Here is a 17,085-nt window from a genome sequence, read left to right on the forward strand (position 1 = left end):
GCCTTAAAGGACTTGAAGGGAGGTCAAAGTCACAGTGACCTGATGTTTCTGCCATAACTACTGTAAATCATTCACATGCAACAGTTCACAAAATGTCTAATGATTTGTTCACATCCAACACAAAGTACACTTTAAAAATGACATTTAAAATCCAAATTTCCCATTTATGGTCAATATTCATGACCATCTAAGTCATTGTAAAACTTTAAATCTGCATTATCTACTAAACAGCAAGTGGACATTTTGGCAGGGGAGAACAATGTCATTCTAGCTCCATTGCAATATAAATGAAATACCGTAGACCTTGAAGTTGACATGACATGAAATGTACCTTATTTTGTTATGTCCTGTTTTTAGCAGAATGGCACATTAATCCTTTTTTTTTAAACTATTAACTTCCAGAGACTGCACATGATTAAGGGAACCCACGTACACGTATACCTATGAGGGACAGGGGAGCAAATCCCAGTCACTGGATGAGCTGTCTTTCAACAGCTTGGAAGACTTTCAGTTTCTGAATGATTTGGAGCCAAGATTCAAGTCCTTGGGAACCATCTGTCATCAGACGATTCATGAAAAACAACAAACTTAAAGGTGATCAATGGTTTTCCTTTAACAATCCAGTAACTTTAGTGCAGGTTTGTGATTTCAGTATCAATACGGACTAACCTCACCTTTGGGAAAGAGAGTACTAAATCTGTTTGGCCTTAAACATGATGTGATGGTGCTTGCTTGGATTATTGCACTACACAAACTCTTGTGCTTTGACAGGAGCTAAATGTGTTAACTTGGAATAACTTCACTACTTTTGCAGTGTTTTCTTCCATGACGCATCATTGTCAAGACAGTGTTTCATATTATCATAGACATTTTAAAACCTAAAACTGAGACTTTAGGACTTTGAATATTTTAAGTTACCTTGGAATATTTGAGTGGTCGAGAGGCCATCCTGCAGTGAACTGGGTTAAATTAAATTACGAAATCTTAGTAATTCATGGGATCGTCTGTCCATCTGCTCATTGTAATTTTTATTGATTGTGACAACAGAATAATGATTACAGAAAATTTCTCCTAATTTGGTACCAATGCTCATTAGGACTACAAGACAGAACTCTTTAGATTTTGGTGGTCAAGGTTATCGTAAAAGTAATGTTTTCACCGCATTCAATAATTTACATGCTAATTATAAAAAAAAACTCCAAGCAAATGTCTAATAATGTTTCATACCATGAAAAAAAGCAGAGCGTTTACTCGCTTTACTTAAGCAAGCTTGGCCACAGGATCATGCATGTTTATTTGCCCCTAGAGTCGTAACCACTTCTGGGAAAGAGGAGAGGAATTATAATGATTGTTTTTGAGATATTTGAAAAACTATTATTATTTTATTAATTTATTCTTTTTTTTTAACCAATCAAGTAACGAATCATTCCAAGGTTGTGACTTCAGTTTCTGTGTGGACTGATCTCACCGTCTCTTTGCTGAAAAGATAAAATGATTGTCTCTCTTGTACAGTTTCTTTAATCCACAAAAACAAAACTTGCTCTGATTATTGCACCACACAAACTGTGATGCTCTGGTGTTCTAATGTTCTAACAGTGACTGGGTTTGTTTACTTGGTTTCACTTTGAGTATTTTCTTCCATCATTTCTAATTCTGGAGATCTTGTCAAGGAAGTATTATTTGGATTTTTAAAACAATTATTTGAAAGTAGGGGTGAGCGATATGGCAAAGATATCATATCACGATTTTTCAATAAAAAAAAAAAATCACAATCTCGATTTTATCTGATTCTTTTTACATTAATTTTTGAGACTAATTTGCAAGTTTCTGGTCAGTGCAACCAAACCATTTCTGTAGGCAAAACAGTCCTAAAAGAAAAAAACAACAACAATGGTGGATCCTGTTTCGACACCCCGCTCAAACTGCAGAGCTGCGGAGCGCGCGAACGATCCATACGATCTCCTCACTTTGGCAGATTGTCTACATGTTCTAATCCTTCACGATCTAATATCGTCATATGGCACACCCCTACTTGAAAGTTATTCATGTGTATCTTTTTTCTTTATCGTCAGCATATCTTTTTTCAAAGTAGCAGGGATGAGGATGTACTCTGTAATGCAACCAAAGCATCACTGGCTGTTAATGGCCTCGTGACAAAGTGATGTGGGGCTGTCCCAGGTTCCAAAAAATACATAGCTCATTCCATGATTTCTAAAAGGGATCTTTGAATGAGGAAAGATTATAATCTAACGCCAAAACACATTCAAGACTTGCATGCAAGGTTATGGCTTGAATTGCTGGTGGGGAAGGGTGGAACTTGAATATAAAGAGGTCAGTTGAGACAACTACTTTCTCACCCTGAATAAATCCCTTTACTAATGTGTAGTGCACTTGTACCCATTTCTGAGAACTGTTTTCAGACCATGTCAATGTCATACCATTTCTTGCTGTGTGCCAAGGGTGTGTAAGATTATTTGAAATATATGTCCTATTTTGGCTGTCTAATCCTTGTGTAAACTGGTACTGAAAGGTCTTACAACAGAAGTGGGGTAATTTGGTTTTTCTTTTTTGATGAATGTATGTAATGTATGAGATGGTAATAATCTGACTCTTTTTTAACACATTTGCAAACCAGAATCAAATTGAAACTTCTGCAAATGTATCATTTTAACATCACACCAAGGTTATCATAGGTTATATAATTTTTCATTATAGTTTAGTTTTATTTAGTTTTTAATTTTTTTTCTCTAATTTAGTTAGTTTTAATTAGTTAATAGAGCGAGTTTGTTAGTTTTTGTTAGTTTTCGTTTTTTTCTAAATGGTTAGTTTTAGTTTAGTTTTTATTAGTTTTAGTAGTAGTTTTAGTTTTTTCATACTTTGGGTTATTTGTCAGGTGCAGGATTAAAAAAGATCAGACTAAGTATTGTGCAATAAAACCCAACAAAAGATACCATTTTAAAGAATGTATTCAGTTACTGTTGAACAAACAGCCGTTCACAACAACTATAACAGTCCTCAGGATAGCAGCCTGGAGTGCAAAATGTGTGTAACACTGCTTCAGGGGTTAAATACAGCTAGTGTGCCTCCCTGGTACCACCAAACACATATGAACAAAATAATATAAACACATTTGTGTCACATTTTTATATTAATAATCTTCTTAGCTTTTCTATATTAACCTTACAATGCTTTCTGTCCAACATTTGTTCTTTGGCAGCAAAAGAACAGGTTCAGTATGGGGCACTAGTAGAAATCCAGATGTTCAAACACAACAAACAAGGAAACCTGTATTTCACATGTTCAGTTAACATTTTAGTACAACTCTCAACTTTTCCAAAAAAAAACAAAAAACTTTTTTACACTAACATCGTGGCAACAAAGTTTTACCATTTCAGCAGCGCGTGTGTGTGTGAGTGTGAGAAAGATGAGTGTATTTCAGTCTAGCAACAATTTCTTGTTGATCTTGAGGAAAACACGCTGCTCCAGAGATGTGGTTGTTCTGTTCCTCAGGCCAGATGACAACAGTCACCATACTGAGAAAATGCGCTCCACAAAGGCTTGTGAGGCAGGGGCACTAACAAGATCTAGTGCCACGGGGGAAAGTTTTGGATAGAGAGCCTCTCTTGATCTCCAGAACTGCAATGGTGTTTCATTAAACACACCATGTTTCACATCGTCAATATACTTCTTCATTTCGGTCAACAGACTGTCAGCTCCATCAGGCTCATTTGTCGTCGACACATTTACCTCAATGCGCGAGACAAGGAAGTGGTACTTCTGAAGGGCAGTATGAGGGGAGTGTTCTGCAGTTTGAGTTGCAATGACATTATCCTGAGAAGGAGTTGTTGGATTATACTGAGCTGCCAGGTTCTGCACCAAAGACTGTGCTGCCCTCCTTAGTGGCACCATGTCTGGTGTTTGAAGAATCAATGAAACGCTTGGATCCAGTAGGCAGGCTGCTGCTGGTGTAGCATCAAACTGTGGGGAATCAGGGCTCAGAATGACAGCAAAACGGTCTTGCAAGGATTTCAGCAGCACTTGAGCTAGCTGTTTCCCAGCAGCAGTAGTCATCAGCAGGTGTGCCTCAAGGTTGAGCAGGCATGGCACTACTTGTGAGAGTGACTGGCTGTCACTCTGAAGCTGGTCTGTGTGAATGGCAAAGGGCTCAAGCAGCTTGACCAGGTTCTCCACCTTAGCCCAATCACTTGTGAGAAGTATGTCCATGCCAAGCTCCTCAAGTACTTGGTTAAGTTCAGTTCTGATCTCCAGCAGCCTTCTCAGCATATCAAAAGTGCTGTTCCAGCGTGTGCTACAATCTCGGACTAGAGTTTTGCCACACTTTTTGATCAGTGCTTCATTTGCCACTGATGATTTCCTCTCAGCGTGTACCCAGCGTGTATCGTCAAGCACCTACCGTGTAATATGAGCCGAGCGCATGGCACAGCAGTGGCTTATCTCACTTATAAGCTCAGCGCAGCTCCCAGCTCACGCACACTGAGACGAAGAAAGAGAACAACAGAAAAATTATAGCAAGTGGAGGAAGGAAGAGACCGGAGTGTGAAGAAGCACCAGCTTCGTTCAAATCCGCGGTGTGGGGACATTTCGGTTCCCTGTAAAATTTTAACAAAGAAGAAGAGAAAACAGTGGACAAAAATCAAACTATGCTCAGCGCTAGTCCTCTACGCTAATGGGAACACTTCCAACATGAGTCAGCATCTCAGGTGTCATAACCCAGAGGTATCGCTCTCTACTACTTTGTATAAGCTAAATAATAGTTGAGGCTAATGATTGTCAGAAGTTATTTTCTTAAAAGAAAAATAAAGAGAGTCTTTTGGAAAGTCAAACTTCTTGTTTTTTATGCAAAACACAAACCAAAACCGTGATCCCAAGACAGATACAAACCGAACCATGGGCTAACTGAAGCGTTGCACCCCTACAGATCTGGCCACCTAGAATTTCGCGCAATCTCGCGCTGGGGCCCTGACCGGTCCGTAACGGTCCCTGCTCAGCAGTAGGCAGGTCCGTGACTGTAATGAGATCCCCCGCGATGACATCATTGGCGCGGGGCCGACTCGTAACGCCCCTAAGCGCCGTTTGTGGAAATTACCTGCATTGCTTTATCAGTCCACCAGGAGGAGTAGTCATTATAAGTGGTTACCGTGTCTGAAGACAGCGGCTCTACTGTCATATGCCTCCAGCATTTAATGTATACATTAATCTCTTTATGTATTTTTAAGTCCTATCAATAGTTTCTACTCAAAGAAACTGCATTTGTATTACTTAAACATGTGTCTTTTCTTTACATTAATTATGAAGTCTGAGTAAACTGTACTTTTACTCATGTGATTGAGCTCAGACAACTCAGTATCCTCAAATTTTGCCAAAAATCTAGTTTATACCAGTTTGGACAGAGTGGTGGCATTTGCGAGCTCTGAACTTTTTGAATCAGAGAAGACACGGGACAGAACAAAGACACGGAATTCAGCTGTGGTAGCTGAGGTTCTAGAACGCAGGTTGTTGGACCCACGTTGGAAGCCACCAGTGAAAGACCTGAGTTCAGCCACGAAACAGTAAGTTTGAACCTGGGAACATTACTGGTTGCATGCCGTTGCAGTCCCGACTGCTAGCGTTAGCTTAGTTTGCTATTTGCAAGGTAGCTAACCAGGTAACTTGTATGTTGCTCCCAGACAGCTAATGCAAGCTGAGCTGAGCCAGACACCAGAACTAGTTAGCTCTGCCACAGACCACGGACCAGCAGACGTCCCTGTAAGTTGGCGCAGCTGAATTGCTAAGGGAGTCTACATTGTGGGGCACAGTGTGAGTACGTGGTGTCTGCCCAGTCATTCCGGCGACCGTCCGCTTTTGTTTGAAAAAAAACGAACAAAACACCGGGCGGACTCGAAGCGGACATCCACTGCTCAAAGCACAAGTTTTATGACCGGACTCCGCGTACACTCAGCTGGAAGTCTAAAAACTTTACTGGAGGAGGCAAACTCCTTCCACCTGTCCTGAGTGTAGTGGTTTCTGCACTGGGCAGTGGGTGGACACTGAACAGGGTGGACATGTGGGCTGTGTTTGTACTTGTTGAGGCTGTTTGTAGCACTATGTTGTCATGGTAACGTGATCATGCCCTGTTCCTTCTTTCAGGACGTTGATGATGAGGGAGGTTCGTACAATGACGTGTCAGTGGGGATCCTCTGCCGTGAACAGGAAAACATCACTCACACTACAGTGAACGAGTATGAGTTTGTGAGAAAGATCTTTTCATGCCGTCTCTGAGGAATCACTACAGTCGATTAGGCCATGGCTTTGTTTATGTCTTTTGTTGTTGAAAAAAGATATGGTCAATTACAAAAATAGGATCAATGTAATGTTGCAGTATGTATGTATTCTATATTGATTGAAAGACATATTTAGAGTTTCAACTAAAAATGTTTCTTTTATTTGTAAAAAAAAAATTATGTTCAATCAAAAATTGGATAAATGTAATGTTGCAGTCCCTGTATTTTACACAAATAAACACATAATTCACAAAAGAATGTTCTGCGTGTGTTTTTCTTTTTATTAAAACAGCTTAAAGGCTGAAAGTGCATCATTGGCATCGGTGTGTATCCTTTTGTTCTAGCTCAATGGGTGGTTGCCATTGGGTGACCAGTAATGGAGGTGGAGGGGTGAAGGAATCGCTTACCTCCAGTAATTAAAAACCAATCTGTGCCACAGATATTAACATTGTGTTGCAGGATACGACAAAGACTTCGCTCAACAGGTTTTGGATAAAGTATAAATCCAGAGATCTTGAAGCTCCGCGCTCTTCCACACAGTGTGACATCTATTTTAATTATTAGAAAGCTGCTTGACAGCAGGTCTATTCTATAGAAACTAACAAACTGCTAGTGGTTTGTGAACCTCACTGCATTTGTGCATTTGAAATGATGAACTCCCGGCACATTTCAGAGCTGAGAGAATCTGGAGTCATGCTCATGTTGATGTTCACTCCTTCAGGATGGGCTGAAAGGTCATCATTAGCATCACTGTGCATCCTTTTGTTCTAGCTCAATAGGTGGTGGCCAGCCAAACAGGTTCCCAGCCCCCACATTGTTCCAGTGTACAGATGAACTCCTGGCACATTTCAGAGCTGAGTGAACCTGGAGTCATACTCACATTGATGTTCATTAGCATCAGAGTGTGTTCAAACAGGTTCCCAGCCCCCACATTGTCACTGAAAGAGGCCAATACAGAGAACCAATACTAATATTACTGTCTACTGGCCGTCTCATCATGCACTTTTGCAGAGAGCCGCGCGCCTGTTGTGTAAATCACTGGCAAGGCTTGGAATCTCCGGATGACGCGCTGCAGCAGACACGCAGAACCGGCGCAACTCTCCCACTGCTCATGCTGGCATGAGCATGAGACAGGAAATGGGCAGTCAAACCAGCATCAATGTCTGTATCTGCATATGTGCCACTGATCAGAAAATACACAATATGAGAGGGACAGGCGTTCTCCAGCATCTCTGCTGCAGCTCCGTCTCTGTTTCGGCGCATGTTAAGTCAAATTACATCATCATTTTTGTTGATAATTGAAAAGCAAACTTCATGTAAACAAACTTATAAAAAGATAAGAACTAAATATTTTTGACTGTTTCTGTAGTTTGAGGTATGCTTATTATCATAAAGAAAGTGATTATATACGACTTTTTTTTTTTTACAGTAGTTTGTTCTCTTAAAATTGCATTTCTTATTGAATTGCAATTTTTGCCAGTTAACACAATTTTACTGCAAAAACTCACATACAGTAAAGCCTCACAAATTATAGCGCAATTTTTGGGAGAAGCCGCTGCAAAATCAAGCTTTTTTGATCGCATAATCACAAAAAATCTCTGAAATCCTGGAGGGACTGGTATACATGTATGTACGCATACAGTATATTGTAAGAGAAAAAATCAGGTATTATCTATTTGCAAATCGAAAATATGTGTTAAAGCAAAACTAAAGCAGAAGATGAATGCAGTAGAGTAAAAATCTTCTGCCATCTTCTGGTGACACCCTGCAATTGAAGAAATGGGCGTGATCATAGTGGATTCTGGGCACACCCCCAAGAGGAGGGGGGGGGACTCCCAGTGGCTGGAAACTGGCTGGAGACCGACTGGCAGCCGGATGGCCTCTGGATGTCAGGAGAACTTCTGGGCGGCTCTATCTGTAATTTTATCCTGCGTGAACATTCAGTTCTACATATACTTAAACATTCTCAATTTCAGTTCTTAAAATTCAATTTGAGTTTACTGAGATAGTTTTCCAGTCAGTGAGGATAAGTAATCAAGTCCAGCATGTAAAAGGATTACAGCCCCTTGAGGCCCCCAGGACCTTGAGGCTACTGCTTTGAGCTGGAGCTTCAGCAACAGAAGCACTGAACATCAAACAGCGTGATCCCAGAAAAAACTCTGCCAGAGTTGAGTTGAAGGCCATCTGAAAAAAGGGACCTCTGCCAGATGTTCCCAGTTCACCTGCACTGTTTGGGCTTGCCAGGTCTCTTCAAAGGCCTCCCACAATATTTGACACAACTCACCACCAGATGGTGATCAGTTGAAAGATCAGACCTTCTCTTTACCAAGTGTCCAAGACATACGGCCTCAGGTCTGATGATAGCGTGATGAAATCCATCTTCTGCCTTTGTCTTGGGGTTCTCTGGTAGTACATTTATAAGCACCCTTCTGCTCATAATATGGAATTCATCGTGGACAATCCATGACTTGCACAGAAGTTCGATAACAAACCCCAATTGGGTTTATATCATGAAGGCTGTTCCACCCAATCACGCTGATAAAGTGTCCCCACCATTTTCCACATGCACATTGTATGTCCAAACATTACAATGGAGATCCCAATTGGAGCTGCATGCAGGAGTCCATTCAGGGACTCCAGGAAGGCCACATAGTCCGAGCTGCTGTCTGGTGCATGCACACAGACAAAAGACTTGTGAATAACCCCCACACCCATCTAGCATTTCACACATTTAGAGTCCAACCCCAAACCAGGAATTTCCAGAGCTGAGGCTATGTGTGAGGGTAAGCCCCACTGGATCTAACAGGTTGCACTCCGCCTCAACTGACAGCAGCAGGATGACATTCCATGTTCCCTGAGCCAGCTTCTGCAGCCAAGGTCCTGTCCTTAAAAACCGTCACCGTCACTATTTTGGCAGTGTATCCAACCCCGGCGGTTCGCACCCATGATGGTGCATCATTATCATGAGTGTCATTTCAATTTGTTTTTTTTTAACAGAGTTTAGAGCAGTTCATTACGGTTTTGATCATCTCTCTCTTCATCAGTCACATAAATGGCTCTGCTTTCTTTGTTTGTTTTGCAGAGAAACCAGGTTGCATTAAATGGATATGACATGCATTAACCTCTTAATGTTATTTTGATAAAATACAATTTTATAATTCTCACTTTAAAACTGATGTATATATTATCAAGATGGTGATAATGAAACATGGTTGTATCTCAATGTATTCATTAAATATATTTAGTACTTCTATGCCAGCAAAACTGATTGAGGGATGAAAAAAATTATTTGGTTAGGACAGGTTTTATTTAGAAAAAAATCTGCATGTCTTACTACTTTGCAGGCTTTCAGGTTCAATCTACAAGAGTCACGCATCATGATTCATTCGACACACGCCCTCATATCCTCACGTCTACAGCAGCCAAAACCCGCAAGGCATAAAGATACAAACTCCAACCGCTTCTACAATTAATGGCCTACTATCTGTGATCTGTGTATCCTCCAATAACCCCATCTGCATCAATCATGGAACCAATTCACACATCAGTCTTGTCATGTTCCTGGTAAGATCTGTTTATACAGTCGGTCTTTCTGGAGAGGATTAAAAAGACTTTTAACAGTGCAGGCTTGATGCCATAAAATGGAAAACTGATTGCATTAAGAAGCTATGTTTTCATCCAACATTTTCTAACAGCATACGCACGGAAATTAATTTATTCAACCTGCATATTAAAATATTTTTATCTGGTTTTAAACCACAGCAGCTGTAAAATTACATATAAAATAATAAAATGAAAAATGAAACAACATTTTTGGCTTCTCTGGTTCATAACTGGGTCACTGCCCACCCACGTGTTTTAGTTGTTTATCTACCTCCATATTCTCCATTCCTCAATCCGATTGAGGAATTTTTTTCTGCCTGGAGATGGAAGGTGTATGACCAGCAACCACAAACACATATACCCCTTCTCCAAGCTATGGAAGATGCATGTGGAGATATGACAGCTGATTCTCTTCATGGCTGGGTTCGCCATGCCAGGCGATAGTTCCCCAGTCACAGTCATTGTAGTTGTTGGACAGTCATAATCGTCATTTTAGTAAAAGTTTTCAAAAAGTACTGTGCTAATTATGTGATGTATTGTATCTCAACAATATCACCCCTGAATTGGTTTGCAGACAACCCCCCCAAAAAAACAAACTTTCCTTCTGCTGAATTCTGAAGAAGACGGTCCTCTAAAAACCATGACAATCAGTGTAGAGAATGAGATCCCTTATTCTTCATGTAAAGTGGTGAGTCGCAGCACCACTGATTTTTGGAAGTTATCATCTCCTACTGGATCAATGGAGCCAAGTAAGGAAGTGACAGTGACTTTGGAAGATGTCAATCAGCCTCCAGTCTTTGACATGCTTAACAAACAAGTTCAAGTGTTTGAGAATGTTGCTGCTAGACATTATCTCAACTTATGACAGCTAAAGATCCTGATGCAAACAAATTTGTGTGAGTCACGAGAGTACTACTGTACCTACTACCTTGTATTGGCCCAGTTTGTTACAGGTACCAAAAAGGAGAAGAGAGCTCATATGTGATGCCACCAGATGTGTCACTGAACATTTCAGCAGGGTTGCTTCACACTTAAAAAATAAAATATCATGTTTTTAAAGACTTTTACAATAAAAAATGAATATCCTCTTGATGTAGAAATAAAATGTACATCATGGCTAGGGATGGAGAAACTATGATAAATATTGATACTCTTATTACAACTACTCTCCATAATCTGGAGCAAATAATAAACCACAACATGAAAAGAGCTGCAGGCATGTAGGAAAAGTATAGGTTCTTGGACTTGTAAGAACATTCTTCTTCTTGCACTTTTTATTCAAACTTTTCCTCAGCCTTGTTCTGTTAGAATTCTTTGAAATATTTTCTATTAGCTTAAAGTGTGGTTCTATGTAGTATTTTTAATATGAGAAGAGAAAAGATAAAAGGCAAATCAACAGATGCATTTTCTTTTTGCCAGACTGCATGCTGGACAGCAGTACGGCCTACCAACAGTACCAGAAGAAGTTAAAGGGCAATTCTGTGAAATAGAAACAGTAAGAGGGGGCAAAAATTTCATCATGTCCGCAAATAAGGTGTGATTCTACAGTACTTTTGAGCAAATAGCCAGTCCTACATTATAGATGTTATCAGGATATGGTATACAGCGCTGTCTCATCACTCAAAGTTTGGAGATTATGTTATCATGTTAAACACACTCTTGGCTCTACTTTGCGGTAGAAATCTAAAGAAGGCAGCTATTACATTTTGAGACTTTCCAGTTTTGCATTCACTTTGTTTGTATATCTCTAACATACAGAGCCCCTAAAGGGACATGGGGGGGGGGGGGGAATTAATGGGTGAAAAAAAAAATAAGGATGAACTTTTGCAGTCCTGGTTGAATTCATCAGCAACCAACTACAGTACTCATGGCCGTTTTCGGTCCCGAGATCGCCTCTCACAATCCTAGGACAGCCTCCTAAACGTTGCACTGCTTCAACGTAATAACCTCCGATCAACTTTGGGTCACTACTTGTGGTATAGGCATTAAGGCAGATTATTTTCCTAGAAAAACCGTCGATGCTTCCGTTGATACAAAAGCCAAATGGCTTCAGTTTATCATATGAGTCAATGTGCCAAATGAAGTTCGGACCTCTCGAGAAGTAGCGCCATCGTCGTAAGCGTCTTGCTTGCCTTAATTACACTCCTCTGGGATCCAGCTCCTTCAACACCAATCGCACATCCTCCTTCTTTACTTGTAGTCCATGTTCTCTACACTTTGCATACATCCACCAGTACATGTGAAGCTGGCCAGAGTACTGTAGGTGGTTGCTGATGAATTCAACCAGGACTGCAAGATCACAGTATTATTTACGACGAGAAAGTCCCCTCGCGCTGAGTAATCTTTTCAGATGTCTCTCACTTATGTCAAAACCATGTCTCCATACAAGAACTGATTTAATATCTTTGTATGTGATGCCAATACCAAAATAAAAGTCAATAAACCTCTCCCACGGGTGATGTGTATCGTTTTCTGTCTGTTTTACTTCCGGTTCATTGACGCTACTTTAAAAGAAAAAACCTTTGCGAGATCTCGCAAAAGTTCGTCCTTTTTTTTTTTTTCTTTCAACCATCAATCCCCCCCCCCCCCATGTCCCTTTAGGGGCTCCGTACCATACTAACACAACCAGGAGGACAAACCTGTTTTTAATGTTTGTAAAACATGTAGCTCTCTCTCTCTGAGCAGTGTTCAAGGGATAAGTAAAAATAACTAGAGAAGAATAACAAACACCAAAAAAAAAAAGAAGGACCAGAACTCAGCAAACAGCTCAGTAGGACTGCTACTGAAAGCTTTGTCAGGAACTAAAATGTTTTAACTCCTGCATGGGCATATGCCCACAAATACCTCTATGGTTTTCAAGTGAAGTAGGCCGACAGAAACTTCTACTGGATTTGAGCAGTGCAGAACAAGCAACAGCAACAGCTGATCCAAAAATTCCTGAGGAAAAGCCACTGTGAGGGCTGGAGGGGTTGGGTTTTGGTTTGTTTTTTTACATAAGAGCAAATAAATCTTTTGAGTGTCACAATTCCTTGACCAGACACATTCAGGTAATAAAACCTAGGCGCTGACTCAGGTTATGGTTATGGAGCCAGGTGTGTATGAGTCAGTGGATGTGTAAGTGGATCTTGTAAAAGAACATGTTTTTTCACCTCAGGTTATCTAGAATAACATGATAACTATCAACCATATGTAGGAGAAATAGGTTCTCCACTTCTTGGTATTTTAAGAATTCCTTTCAAGTTTATCTGGATCTCAAATGGACTGCGTTGCAGCACACTCCCAAGGAAGCAACAATCATGAAGACAACAACAACAACATTAACCCTTGGGGACCCATTCACACCATGCGTGACTTGAGAAACACATTCTTTGCATTCAGATGTCTCTGGAATGGTTCGTTGCAACTCGATCACAGGCATCACTTGAAACTGCACAGCTCCACCTTTACAGTGGTATCTATCGCTTGTTATTGCATTCCAGGATTTGTTAGAAAATAGTTTTTGAATTTAATCCTAAATATGTTTAGCAAAAATCTGTGCGTTGATCAGACAGATATGGCACGGAAGTCACACAAAAGGGCAGAAATTTAGCTTAAGATGATTTAAGACACATGCATGTGCATCAAATGTATCTTTTTACAACAAGACTGATAAAAGACCTAAAAAATGATAAGTTTACTCCAGTATTTCACTCGTACTCAATCACATTATAGAGAAGAAAAACATAGCTTACCGGCTCCTGGGTTATCATGTTTTTCTTCTGTGACAAACTACATCCACAGGGTGTCCAGTATAAACATGACACTGTGTCCTTTTCTGAATGATTGGAAGGTTTTGTTTCTCCAAACCTTCTCCAAGTAAACAAAAGAGCACAGGTGCACGCATTCTGTGGATGGAGGCTACTGTAAATATGCATGTGCAGATCGGTTCAGGTCAGGTCACTGCAGGTCGGTGCCGCACACTGAAAAGACGCTTGGTAGAGCAGTGTACAAAGTCAGGAAAAAAAATACCACCAAAGAAATGAACTGCAGCTGAAGTGGCATTACTCATCTATGAAGATGCCACTGCAGACTTTGCAAACCTTCAATGATGAGAAACATGTAGGAAATCAACAAAAATGTAATTAAAAAAAAAAGATTTTTATAAAATATATGTATGTAGTACCAAGTGAACTAATGGCATTACTACCTTATAATGAGGCTTTTACAGTTTAATACTGTCTTGTGACCAAAGTTTTTCAGTGAAATTAAACAAGATTACATGTAAAATACGCAACCACCAAATATAAATTGTACAGTAAAAATGGCTGTAAATAATGGCATGGTCATGTTAATTTGGCTGAAAAGGGTTGTTGAATTTACCAGTTCATTGCGTGATAACAGTTTTAAGTTGTAAAATTTACAGTTTGTTCTGTAATATGGTTTACATTCTGCAGTATTTTTTACCGTATTTTTCTGGCAACCACAGCTGCCAGTTTTTTTCCGTAAAAACAACTTTTTTTTTTTTTTTACAGTGCATAGACTGTCCTGAAAAAAACAACAACAAAACAAGATATAGCATGTAGACATGGACCTAATAATGACCAGGACAGTAGCTCAAAAGCAAAGGATGTTAAATTACCCCAAAATCAGCTTGGGGCTCTAAGGGTTCAGAACCTGGCCTGCAAGGTTTGTGTCTTTTGAGTAGACAGCCATTAAAAACAGGGATGTGGTTCTGTTTAATGGGTATCTGTGAGTTTGGTCTTGGAACTCAGTTGAGTGCTGCTTCAGGCCCCATCTCACCAGTTTTGAGATGAACCATTGCAATATAAACAGAAGGTGTTGCATAATTGAAGCTGCACACCTACGCAGAGCAGTCTGTCCCAACATGGGCTGTCATGGTTAAAAAAATATAGATAGACAATACAATTCAGTAACCCATGAAGACCAAGACATTGGAGATTACAGCAACTAAAGCCAATTCAAAAACAACATAAATTCAACTCATGCTTCACATGCAGGAAACACAACACTTCTCCACTCATATATGCAAACCCTTGTGAGGCAAAGGCAGCCAAGCATTTGACTGAGTTCATACTGTATGTGGTTATAACTGATATGGATCAGACAGCAAAGTGGGAGAGAGAGAAGGCTGGACAGATGAGGATTTTTTTGTTTTGTTTTTTGAGATTGTTCTCAACAGTTCAAAATATGGTCCACAAAAGTCAGTGTAATCCTTCCTGTCTCTGTGTGGGTACTAGGGGTGCAACGGTTCAGTTAGCCCACAGTTTGGTTCGTACCTCGGTTTGGGGATCACGGTTTCAGTTTGTGTTTCGCATAAAAAACAAGAAGTTTGACTCTCCAAAAGACTCCCCTTATTTTGCTTTTCAGAAAACTAAATTATGAAAATAATTAGCTTTAACTATTATTTAGCTTATATAAAGTAGTACAGAGAGATACCTCTGGGTGATGACGGCTGAGGTGCTGACTCATTTTGGAAGTGTTCCTATTAGTATAGGGGACTAGTGCTGAGCAATGCTTTTTTAATGCTTTTTTTAGTTTTATTCTCATCCACTATTTTCTCTCCTTCATCGTTAAAATTTACAGGGAATTTTTTTTTTCTTCTTCACACTCCGGTCTCTCAATTCCTCCGCTCGCCATAACTTTTTTTGTTCTCTTTCTTCGTCTCAGTGTGCGTGAGCCAGGGGCTGCGCTGAGCTCGTAAGTGAGACAAGCCGCTGCTCTGCCACGTACTGGGCTCATATTACACGGTAGGTGCTTGACAGCAATTGGATATTTACCTGCGGAGCGGGGTTTTGTCCAAGCTGTGCGAAGAGGGGGAGGAGGGGTTGTCTGCAGAGCCGGAGAGCTGGAGCTGGCTATGCAAATGCGTCCCACAGCTATTAGAAATGAATTAATTGCAGGTCCGAAAAACTGCATATTGAGCCATGCATGGCATACGGTAAACTGTTGCAATTTAAAAAAGACAGGAATTTAATTTCTATCCATCCATCCATTTTCTGCTGCTTATCCTGCTAAGAGTTGTGGGGGGCTAGAGTCTGTCCCAGTGGCTTTTGTGCGAGAGGTGGGGTTCACCCTGGACGGGTTGCCAGTCCATCACAGAGCCAAACATCGAGACAAACAACCATTCACGCTCACATTCATTCCTACGGTCAATTTAAAGTATCCAATCAGCCTAGTCTTCATTTGCATGTCTTTGGACTGTGGGAGGAAGCTGGAGTACCCGGAGAGAACTCATGCAGGCACAGGGAGAACATGCAAACTCCACACAGAAAGATCCCGTGCCCGAGCTGGGACTCGAACCCGGAACTTTCTTGCTGTGAGGTGACAGTGCTGACTACTGCACAGCTGTGCCACTGAAATTCAATTTCACAATCTTAAATTCAATCTCAAATTTATTGCAATGCAGTTCCAAATTATAAATTAAATTCAAATTATGCTATCAAAATCAAAGGATGAATTAATAAATCAAATCTGCTAATTAGACTGTCATGTTTCCATTTCTGGTGCTTTTATTTTGTCTGCCTGGTTTCCTGTTTTGTTCTTTGTTGTGTGCTAACTTTTCTTTTGCCCTCTGTTCACTCCCCTCCCCTGACGGCGTTGTGGAGTTATTGGCTTCACCTTCATCTCTCGTCACTGCAAGCCTTTCTAAGTCCTGCAGTGACGCTCCTCGACGCCAGAGTATACGTTTTACCCACGCGGTACCTACTTGACTCCCACGTCGTGCTACGTTATTATTCAAGATCTCCAAGCTAACTTCAGTGGCTTTTTTGTGTAACCCTTGTCTCTCCGCTCTTGTTTTCCAGTGCCTCCCCGAGCCCTCACTGCCCTGCACGTCTTTGTCCTCCTGTGTAGCCTTTTTTCGTTGGAACCCCTTTTTTGAATTCACTTCTCACGTTGTAAATAAAACCTTTGTTACCCTGAATGTTTCCGCTCCTGGGCCCGTCTACACTGCACGTCACAAGACATTCTATATTGTCCCTGTATAATCATTTCCAGGAGGTTGAAAATTATCTTTTTTCTTGAATCTTCCATTAATATCATAAGAATATTATTGAAACGGCTATTTCTTTTTAAAAAATTCAAGATGTGATCTGTCTCAAAAAATATTGTGTATTTAGCAGTACTGTGGAACAGAGATACCCTGGCCTTAAAATTATCTTCTCCAAATTTAAGAGAATATGCTTATTTGTTACAGATCCCA

The 17,085-nt window shown here is 40.4% G+C and overlaps 1 protein-coding gene, 1 long non-coding RNA gene and 1 pseudogene across 2 annotated transcripts in view; 1 reads left to right on the top strand and 2 right to left on the bottom strand.

Moving 5' to 3' along the window:
- The window catches only part of LOC147255706 (uncharacterized), an 18,861-nt gene extending 12,485 nt beyond the window's left edge, over nucleotides 1-6,376 (top strand). The window contains exons 2-3 of the long non-coding RNA XR_015117866.1: nucleotides 403-594; nucleotides 6,148-6,376. This is a non-coding gene — a long non-coding RNA (uncharacterized LOC147255706). The remainder of the gene's footprint in view (nucleotides 1-402; nucleotides 595-6,147) is intronic.
- LOC147255708 (zinc finger BED domain-containing protein 4-like) lies at nucleotides 2,462-13,882 on the bottom strand. Its single transcript, XM_086213589.1, has 2 exons — nucleotides 13,616-13,882; nucleotides 2,462-4,494 (listed from the first exon to the last, which is right to left on the bottom strand). Exon 2 carries the CDS (start codon nucleotides 4,282-4,284, stop codon nucleotides 3,526-3,528), a length of 759 nt encoding a protein of 252 aa, XP_086069715.1. The 5' UTR covers nucleotides 4,285-4,494; nucleotides 13,616-13,882; the 3' UTR covers nucleotides 2,462-3,525.
- On the bottom strand, nucleotides 7,317-16,850 carry LOC147255709 (uncharacterized; annotated as a pseudogene).
- Nucleotides 16,851-17,085: the final 235 nt, after the last annotated feature.

This window comes from Aulostomus chinensis, chromosome 9 (assembly GCF_037954235.1).
Source record: "Aulostomus chinensis isolate RoL2024-O1b breed Wild chromosome 9, RoL_Achi_v1.0, whole genome shotgun sequence".
Lineage (NCBI taxonomy): Eukaryota > Metazoa > Chordata > Actinopteri > Syngnathiformes > Aulostomidae > Aulostomus > Aulostomus chinensis.

Bases quoted from the DNA above. Each gene is read 5' to 3' on its own strand.
- LOC147255708 (XM_086213589.1), bottom strand. From the start codon at position 4,284: ATGCTGAGAAGGCTGCTGGAGATCAGAACTGAACTTAACCAAGTACTT.